The 10,978-nt window shown below is 38.4% G+C and overlaps 1 protein-coding gene across 1 annotated transcript; it reads left to right on the forward strand.

Annotated features, from left to right (window-relative positions):
- Positions 1-3,832: 3,832 nt before the first annotated feature.
- Positions 3,833-4,315, forward strand: LOC139193403 (uncharacterized). Its single transcript, XM_070816401.1, has 2 exons — positions 3,833-4,118; positions 4,182-4,315. The coding sequence occupies exons 1-2, from the start codon at positions 3,833-3,835 to the stop codon at positions 4,313-4,315; spliced, it is 420 nt and encodes a 139-aa protein (XP_070672502.1).
- The last annotated feature ends 6,663 nt before the right edge of the window (positions 4,316-10,978 follow it).

Genomic DNA, 10,978 nt, shown 5'->3' on the forward strand with positions numbered 1-10,978 from the left:
GGATTTAGGCAACAGCCCCCGGGTTTCTATCAAAAACCGTTTGCACCAACTCAACCCCAAGCACAACCTGCCCAAAAATCAGGTTCGTCTATTGATAATGATCCAATTTTTAATTTACTAACTTCTATGGCGCAGGGAATGCAAAATAGGGACAAAAAGGTGGACGAGTTGGAGAAACAAGTAGGGCAAATTGCCGAGTTCATGTGGCAGTTTTGAGAGCAAGGCAGGTTGCCTAGCTCAACCATTGCAAATCCAAAAGGAGGCTTTGAATCTGCCAAGGCAATCATGTTAAGAAGCGGAAAACAAGTTGGAACAGCCCCACCACCATCCAAATCAGCCCCAAACAAGGTGGAGGAAGTGATAATTGAAGAGGAGGAACAAGGGTTGGCCACGGCAAGGAAAGAGGTTCCTTTACCGCAAGTCTCCATGGCTCCTAAGCCATCCAATCTGCCAAATAAAGGTACAACTGTGTCCAATTCCATTCCAACTAATGATTTTCCTTTGAATGTCCCCTTTCCTAGTAGGTTCAAGCAAACAAAGAAAGAAGAAGCTGAAAAGGACATTCTAGAGACGTTCCGGAAAGTGCAAGTCAATATACCTCTCCTTGACGCAATTAAGCAAGTACCTAGGTACGCCAAGTTTTTGAAGGAACTATGTACAACAAGAAAGAGAATTTCAAACAAAGAGGTTGTTCAGGTAAGTGAGAATGTTTCCGCTGTTTTGCAAAGAAAATTACCTCCTAAATGCAAAGATCCGGGAAGTTTTACAATTCCATGTGTTATAGGCAATACTAAATTTGAACATGCTATGTTAGATCTAGGAGCTTCAATTAATGTCATGCCATACTCAATATATGCATCCATGAACTTAGGAGAGCTTAAAAACGATGGTGTTATAATTCAATTAGCCGATCGTTCTAATGCATATCCGAAAGGAGTTTTGGAGGATGTATTGGTGCAGGTGGATAACTTGATATTTCCAGCGGATTTCTACGTTTTAGAGATGGAGGACTCACCAAATGTCACCCCATTGCCGATTCTACTTGGGAGGCCATTCATGAAAACAGCACGCACCAAGATCGATGTGTTCAAAGGGACGTTGACAATGGAATTTGATGGGGAGATTATTAACTTTAACATTTCTGAAGCTATGAAATTTCCTAAAGATGATCATTCTTGTTTTTCTATTGATATATTGGATGAATTGGCGCAGGATTATCTTGATATGTTGGAAGACGATCCACTCGAAACGACAATTGCACAAGGATTTGGCACAAAACCCAACATGGCCGTACCAAATGATGAACATGCCGAGCTTGTGTCTGCCTTGGAATCATTGCCAAAACATCATGGTAAGCCGTCTAACCCAATTCCAATTCCCGTTTCCACTAATACGTTGTTACCTTCTGTGATTCAGGCCCCCGTTCTTGAGCTTAAACCGTTGCCGGATCATTTAAAGTATGCATTCTTGGGAGAGGAAGAGACGTTGCCCATCATTGTCTCTTCATCACTCACGGCATTAGAGGAAGAAAAGTTGATTCGGGTGTTGAAAGAGCACAAAACAGCCATCGGATGGACATTGGCCGATATTAAGGGAATTAGCCCTACAACGTGCATGCATCGCATCTTTCTAGAGGAGGGGGCTAAACCAACTCGAGAGGCTCAACGCCGACTCAACCCTCCAATGATGGAAGTCGTGAAAAAGGAGATTATAAAGCTTCTCGATTGTGGGGTGATTTATCCAATTTCGGATAGCCGTTGGGTCTCACCGGTTCAAGTCCGGAGTCACTGTGGTGAAGAATGCCGAGGACGAGCTTGTACCAACCCGTATTCAAACAGGTTGGAGAGTATGCATTGATTATAGGAAGCTCAACAACACCACAAGGAAGGACCACTTTCCACTACCATTCATCGATCAAATGCTAGAAAGGTTAGCCGGTCATTCTTTTTATTGTTTTCTTGACGGTTATTCGGGATATAATCAAATTGTCATAGCTCCGGAAGACCAAGAAAAGACCACCTTCACATGCCCATTTGGTACTTTTGCTTACCGCCGCATGCCATTCGGTTTATGCAATGCACCGGCCACGTTCCAACGATGCATGGTAAGTATTTTTTCAGATTTTATTGAGAAGATTATTGAGGTATTCATGGATGATTTTAGTGTCTTTGGTGATTCGTTTGATGGTTGCTTGGAAAATCTCACATTAATCTTAAAACGATGCATGGAAACTAACCTCGTTTTAAATTGGGAAAAGTGTCACTTTATGGTAAAACAAGGCATAGTTTTAGGGCATATTATCTCTGAAAACGGCATTTGAGGTGGATAAATCCAAAATAGATCTAGTACGTCACTTACCCTCTCCGACTTCGGTTAGAGAGGTTCGTTCGTTTCTTGGTCATGCAGGATTTTATCGTAGGTTTATCAAAGATTTTTCGAAGATAGCACAACCTCTTTGCCGTCTCCTACAAAAAGAAGTGGCGTTTGAATTCACCAAGGAGTGCACGACATCATTCAATCAACTCAAGGAGTTGTTAACCACGGCACCCATCATTGTTCCACCAGATTGGAGCCTACCTTTCGAGCTTATGTGCGATCCGTCCGACTACGCTTTAGGGGCTGTTTTGGGACAAAGGAAGGACAAAAAGCCACACGTCATCTACTATGCCTCACGGACGTTGAATGATGCACAATTGAATTATTCCACTACAGAAAAAGAACTTATTGCCGTTGTTTTTGCTTTAGATAAGTTAGATCATATCTAATTGGTACTAAAATAATTGTTTTCACTGACCATGCAGCATTGAAGTACTTGCTCACCAAAAAGGAGGCCAAGCCACGGCTAATTCGGTGGATGTTGCTACTTCAAGAGTTTGACATAGAGATTCGTGACAAGAAGGGAAGTGAGAACATAGTGGCTGACCACTTGAGCCGAATGGTGCATAATGAGGAGGCTTTGCCGATTTTGGAGACATTCCCCGATGAACAATTGATGTCCATAAAGGTTAGTGAGCCTTGGTATGTTGATTTGGTGAACTTTTTGGTGACAAAACGAATTCCAAGCACTTACACTAGGCACCAACGTGATAAACTTAGGCATGATGCACGGTTTTATGTTTGGGATGATCCATATTTGTGGAAATTTTGCCCGGATCAAATTGTTTGTCGTTGTGTGCTTGATTCTGAATTTCGTTCAATTTTAAGTTTTTGTCACACATATGCATGTGGTGGGCACTTTGGCACACAAAGAACTGCCCTTAAGGTATTACAATGTGGATTTTATTGGCCTAGTATTTTTAAGGATGCTAGAACTTTTTGCTTAACATGTGATAAATGCCAACGAATGGGTAACATTGGTGCTAGGGACCAAATGCCGCAGGTTTCTATCCTAAATGTTGAAATTTTCGATGTTTGGGGTATTGATTTCATGGGTCCCTTTCCTTCTTCGTATGGTTTTATATATATTTTGCTTGCGGTTGATTATGTGTCAAAGTGGGTGGAAGCAAAGGCCACCCGGACTAATGATTCTAAAGTGGTTGCAAATTTTATTAGAACTAACATTTTTGCAAGGTTTGGCATGCCACGAGTGATCATTAGTGATGGAGGGTCACACTTTTGCAACCAGACCATTGAGGCGTTATTGAGGAAATACAATGTCAATCATAAGGTTTATACGCCTTATCATCCTCAAACTAATGGCCAAGCCGAGGTTTCCAACCGTGAGATTAAGCAAATCCTAGAGAAGACCGTTGGGCCAACAAGGAAGGATTGGAGTTTACGGTTAGATGATGCACTTTGGGCGTATCGTACAGCGTACAAGACACCCATTGGAATGTCCCCCTTTCGGCTTGTCTATGGCAAACCGTGCCATCTCCCCGTTGAGTTGGAGCACAAAGCTCATTGGGCCGTCAAGAAGTTTAACATGAACCTCGATGAAGCGGGAAGTCACCGGAAGTTCCAATTGAATGAGCTTGATGAGATACGGCACGAGGCATACGAGAACGCATGCATTTACAAGGAAAAGACCAAGGCGTTCCATGATAAGATGATTAGAGGCAAAACGTTCGCAATTGGGCAGAAAGTGCTATTGTTCAATTCCCGTTTACGTTTGTTTCCCGGTAAGTTACGTTCCAAGTGGATTGGACCTTTTGTTATTACTAATGTTTTTGTTCATGGTGCAGTCCAAATCCAAAGCTTGAAAACGGGACACGAATTCAAGGTGAACGGGCATCGTTTGAAGCCGTACTACGAGAACTTTGAGGAGCATACCGTGGATGACATTCCCTTGCATGCCGTGGACTCCATTGAGGAGTGAATGGGTTCTTCGTCCGGCTGTACGACGTTAAAGCAAGCGCTACTTGGGAGGCAACCCATGCATGCAACAAAGGAAGACCTAGAGAACACTCCAAATTCCAGATTTGCGTTCCTAAACCCTTCTCTTTGTTGTTGTTTTCATTTATGCCATGTTAAATTGCTTAGTTGCTATTTTGTTTGTTTGTTTGTTATTTGTGTTAGTCTATGCTTGAAACATTGAGGACAATGTTTGATTTAAGTGTGGGGGGGTAACCAAAGTGTTTTGATGCAAATTCGTGGGATTTTATCACCCTTAACTTAAAGACTTGTTCCTTGCTTTTTTTTTTTTTAAGTGTTTTTAAGTTGTTTTGATGTGTTTTAGTGTGTTTTGAAGTAAAAATCCGAAAATCACATAAAAATTTGAAAAATTTGTTTTAAAAACCCAAAAAGGGTTGTTTTTGTGTGTTTGTTTGCGTCTTAGGATACCTTCCAACACAATAATGAGGATTCGGTTTGTAATTGCATAACTGTTGAAGTAAGTTACAAACATGGATGAAAGTTTGACATGCTCTTTGGTTTATGCTTAGTTGTAATTATAGTTCATGAATTCACATGTAGTAAAAAGAAAAATTAGTTTTTGTAACATGCTTGAAGGAAGAAACTCAAACTAACGCTACAACCCTGAGAGACTTGAGCTTTTAACGTTCTTTGGAGAGTTAATAATCTGTGCATTTGTTGTCTTCTAAAGTCGTTGCATGATCTCATTATTCTTTGATTGGTTACTACTTAGAAGGCGTTTTATCATGTAGTTCCAAATGCTAGAACTCATGCCCATTTCATTCAAAGCATGCTATTGATCTGCATAACACATATTCAAGATGAAGTTGTGTAGTGACCACCACCAAAGCCAAATTGTCGTGTATCCTATTTCATTATGTGTTTAAGTTTAACTCCATTGAACCTTGTTTAGCCTTTTCTTTGTTAACCCACATCATCCTCACCTAGCCTAGATTAGGACTATCCATACCCTCGTTCTTAAAGTATAGTAAGCATGATTCAAATTGAATTCCTTTTGATTAATGTGGGCAGAAAATAAGTGTGGGGGAAGTGTTTATCATGTGAGTTTGTGTGCCATAGGCACGAGTAAAAAAAAAAAAAAAATGAATAAGGGTCCAAAACAATGAATTCGGCCCTAAGAAGTTGTTTAAATCTTCCCCTTGTGTTTTAAAGTTAATTTCTGCAATCTAAGTGAATTCTAAGTCTCAATTTTACTACTTTGCTTACTAATGCTTGAAGAACGTTTGTTTTCCCTATCCTTTCTTTGTTAACCATTCCCCAAGCCCCGTTACAACCCTTAACTTCTATCTTGAGTGTTATGTATTTCAATATGTGGAGTTTGGGATTGGTTTGAGCATATGGTGTCCCTGGTTCTCGCATCTAAGTAGTAGCGTTCCATTCATGAGATCATATCTATAAATGCTTAATCATTCCAGAAAAGTGCTTCTTTTATAACATGTGTGAGTGTTCGTTTCCATGTTTACATCAATCTTCTCACATATACTTAGTATAGGGAGTGTAGTTAGAAAATCTATGTGAAAATAAGAGTGTATCCAGTAAGGAATTGAGTGGATTCTCTAAGGCATGTTACTGCGTCCATAATGTTGTTTTAAACGATAAATGTGAGCTAGTGAATGGTAACTATGATTAAGTATATGCTCAAGAGTAGGGATGACTAAAATCTGTGGGAATAATGATCTTTGGCATGTTATGTATCGTTGGAAATCCCTGTAGCAAATGTTGGAAGGTTAGGTTATGTTTTGTTTGTTTTATTTTGCTTGAGGACTAGCAAAAGCTAAGTGTGGGGGAATTTGATAGACGCATATTTATGCGACTTAGTTAACTAGTTTTCTTGCATTTACGTTATTAGTTCTTAGTTATTTTAGTACTTTAAGCCATTTTCATGTGTTTGTAGGTCCAAAGGGTTAAGGTAGCAAGAAAGTGCATTTTGGTGCATTTTGGAGCAGTTTTGAGCTTGGAATGGATTACTTATGATATGAGCAAGATGGATGGACGAATTTGAAGAAAAAAGAGGCTAGGAACATGCTAAAAATCTGGTGAAACAAATACAAGTTGCAAGAAGGGATAAATTTCTAGAAGGATTGGCCAAAACTTCACTCAAAACCATGCATACCCCATAAAATTCATCAATGCCGTGGCCTTCCCTTTGTTTTACTTCCACCAGATTTTTTTAGTGATGATGCAATGCCTATCTCACTATGACATTTGAGTGGATGATGTAATTGTTGGAAGTATGCCCACAAAGCCACTCATTTGATGTAATAGCTTTTTGGAATACTTATTGTATTAAACTTTTATATGTTTAATGGAGGGCAAAGCTTATTGTTAATCACTATTTATTGTATCATGTGTTTAAGCAATAAGGGAATCCAAGGAATGTATTTGTTCTAAGAGAGAAGTGATCTAATGAGTTAGATTATCGAGACCTCTCTCTTATGTTCATTCCTAAAACGTTCCTAGCCATAGGATTGCCAATTGGGCATTGACAATCCGCTAAGGTTAGTATGTGTTATGTTGACTCAAACGTGAGTATGAACTAGTCTCAAGTCATTTGGTGTTGGACACTGAGACAAACACATAGGTGCTCGAAAGAGTAATCGAGTACACTGAACGTCGATCAAAAGAGAGTTCGAACATACATGTCATGTATGAACTCTAAAGTTGCAATATGCAAAGTAGTCCTTTGACCTGAGGCATCATAGATGTCTAATGGTTAGGTCCTTGATCTTTGATCATGTCAATGGCATTCCTTCGGATTGTCCACGGCATTGTTGGGGTCAAGCTATCTAGTCATGTAGGCATATGAATGTACAACAAGGGATCTCTAACCTTCCATGGTGGAAGGAGAATACTCTAAGATATGATTCTAAAGTCTTTGGCCAAAGCATATGAATATGACTTAGGAAGTTTGTTCCAAATCATATTCAAAGGAGTCATATAGGAAAGTATCACATTGGATAGTAGACATGAAACAAACTATCACTTAAACAATGTGATTAAGAGTATTGTATTAGAGAAGGACCGTATTGCATTGTAGTTGTAACTGGATAGGTTCTCCAACCAATTCTACTTAGCTTGGGTAACCATGATATGCTGCTAGGTGTCACTCATGGTTTGTGGAAGCCTTGAAGATTAGCAAGCACTAATCTTAAGGGAGAATTGAAATGTGGTTTCAATTCACAATCGATCGTTAAGAGTAACATCGCCCACTGCCTCGCTAATTGGAACCTAATGGATCGCACACCACATAAGGATGTTAGTGAAGAAATTATATGAAATGGATAAGCAATTAAATGGTTTAATTGAAGAATGGTCAAGATTAATTAATTAGTTAATTAATTATACGAAAAGTTCGTATTGGGCTTATAAGTTGGTTTTGGGTTTCGGGGCCCAAAAGTGTTTTGGTCCACAAGGCCCATTATGTTTAAGTTGTATGACAACTAAAACAAAATGGGCAAATTAGCCCAATAACAAGGAGAGGCCGGCCATTAGGGTGAATGGGCAAGCTTGCTTAATTACAAGTTTGCCACTCACCAAAGAAAATGTTATAAAAAGAACTTTATAGCAATTTTCTCTTTTAGGGTTTTCTAATAGAAATTGGGTGAAACATTTTCTCTCTTTTTCTACATAGAGGCCGGCCACTTAGAGGATTTTTACTAGCATCTAAAATCTCTCTAAGTCATCCATATCATCTTCACAATTTACAACCTTGGTGAAGAGACTTAGAGACATCAAGCTTTTGATGTTTTTGGAGAACAAATCCTTTTTCCTCTAATCATCAAAGGAGCACTAAAGGGAGGAAAACACAAGGAGGATTCAAGGAGCTTGGAGGTGACTTGAAGGCCCTCCACTTGGGTGAATCCCTTGTGTAAACAAGGATGAGCTTCAAGGGTAAAGAATCACTAAATCTTTACTTCTCTTTAATTTTGTTAAAGAGTTTATTTTGGTTCACCATATACTAGGCTTTGAAAGTCATGGGTTTTATGAATTGTTTTTGGATGCATGCCTACTTTAAAGTGTTGATAGCTTGCATGTGTATTCAAATGTTCATACTTGTTCTTAGCTAGGACAAAATTTTTCCTTCAAGTGGTATCAGAGCCTAGGCCTAGTGTATGGTGAATCCTTTTGGGTTTTGTGATGTTCATATTTTGTGATTTAAATGTTGTAAATGTTACAAGCTTTGTTCTTGCTTTTGAATATATAAATTTTGCTAGAAAATTTAGCATCTCAAATGTTGTAGATGTATTTCATTTAAGCATGAATATTGGAACTAAAATTTGGTGCCATGTGTTTTGGGAAATTCGGCCAAATCCTTAGGGTGACTTTTTGGGTTCATGTTTGTCTTGTTAAAATGGTTTTAAGGTGACTTTTGGAACCCCTAAGTACCCTAGGATATTAGCCCTCTTTTGAGAGGTGAAAAATTGAGTTTTGGTGAATGAAAACATCCATGGAACTATTATGAGTTTTCATGGTGTTCTTCATTGTTCTTGAAGTTCTTGCCAAGAACAAAAAGGTTTGAAGTTTTGATTCAAAAGTTTTATGTTTTTCATAAAGTTTTGGTTTAATTTTGATGGGTGATGGATATTGGTGAAGCATTAATTTTGGTTTTAATGTTAGACAAATATCTTTAATGTTTGTCTAAACTCATTAATGTTTTTACAAAACATTTTCTTACAAACCATCAATTTCACCTCACCCACCAAAATCAACTTGCATATTGCACATGCATGCACTAAAACCCTTTCACACTTGTTCACACACTCCCTTGGCCGGCCACCCCTCAAGTGGGGTGTTTTTTGGGTCTTTTGTGCAATTACATAAAGTTGTGAAAATTTTGTGTTTTTGCATTTTGGCCCAAAAGTTTACGTTTTTACGTTAAGGTCCTAAAACGCTAAAGGACAAATTGTTTTGATCCTTTAATGATGTTTTTACATTAATAAAATTTTGGGATCTAGTTGTATTTACATGAAGTTGTGGACTATTGTGTTTATACAAAGTGACCCCAAAAGTTTTTGTATTTACATTATGGCCCAATTGTTGTGGTCATAGTTTCCTTTTGGCCCAAATAAAATGAGAACAAAATTGTTTTGTCTCCTTAATGAGAATTGGATTTTCATTCTATTTAGTTCCATTTAAATCAATTCTATGGATCCAAAAACCAGTTGTTTAAAGTTGTTTTCTTAGTTAATTTGATTGATTAAGAAAAGGGTGATTATGAACCAAAGGCCACGATAATTGAGCTATGTGATTGGCCGATATACATTTTGAATGTTTGGGTTTTAGTAGTATAGATTTGAATGTAATTTGATTAATTCAATTTGTTGTAAATGGACATAAGTCCATCATTTGATTTATGTTGTAAAAGGGCATAAGCCCTTATTATTATTTCATGTATTCCTTTTTGTTTATATGTATGCAAAATGGAATAGTTGGGTCCAACGCCCAATAGGAAATAACGGTTTAATTGGATTAAACGCGTAACTAAAATCAACAACTATCTACCTTAAACCCAAGGTCCAACACAAGGCTCGTGTTGGATCAAATCAAACGGTTCATAATCATCCTAAAACGTAATATGACTATATAGTCCATATGAGGATGCAATGCATTCGTTAGTAGTACCATATAGTCTCGCTTGTTTCAACGAAACAGTGGGAGTATTATATGCTACTAAATCATATTGACTTGGACCAATAGTTGTGATAGGCCCAAGTTCTTTTAATGTGATTAAAATGTTTTGATGTAGCCCAAAACTACTCCCTCAAATCAAATATTAAGTTGATAAGCGAGAGATGTTTTGAACATCTCTTCGTAGGCCTTCCACCGTGGTGGGTTCCAAGCGTTTGTGACTCATGCACCGGCTTCACCCTATCATGGGGAAGTACAAAGCATGTGCTTACATCCAGGAGGAATCCATATACATATGATGAGGTGAATGTAGGCAACGAGGATAGCCGACATCGTATCATCGTGAGGCTATTCTTGAACCCCTATACAAACTAAGCATGGTGGGAATAACTTAACTAAGTGCAATGAAGCCGACATCGTATCATCGTGAGGCAACATTCTCTAGAGGCCAAACGGATGGGTAATTACAAAAGTTGTAAATGAATAATGCGTTATTCTCTCATCATTATTTTTGCTAGCCAACATCGTATCATCGTGAGGTGGGCTTGGTAATGGTGAGTCTCCCATAACCCGCTAAGAGTTCAATATAACTCTCGAATTCTATTGAGGGATGTGGAATTTGCCAAAAATAGTGGGTGGTACTATTTGATTCAAAGACCCAATCAAATAGTTTTAAACAAACAATCTAATACGATTTCTGTTATGTTATGTAGTGAACGACATGCCTAAAATTATACCCACCATTATACTTGACAAAAGGGGCCTTAAGGGCCAACGTTTCCTTGCTTGGTATCGCCACATTGAGAATGTCTCAAAGGTGAAAGACATATTGTATGTGCTTAAGCAATCCCCTCCTCATGTACCTCCTACGAAATTAGCTTCAAAGGAGGAGTGTCAAAACTATGTTAGACATTATGAGGATGACTTACAAGCCAAATGCTTAATCCTCACTTCACTTAGTAAGGTGCTTATGAAGCTA

The sequence above is a fragment of the Malus domestica genome, chromosome 17 (assembly GCF_042453785.1).
Source record: "Malus domestica chromosome 17, GDT2T_hap1".
Lineage (NCBI taxonomy): Eukaryota > Viridiplantae > Streptophyta > Magnoliopsida > Rosales > Rosaceae > Malus > Malus domestica.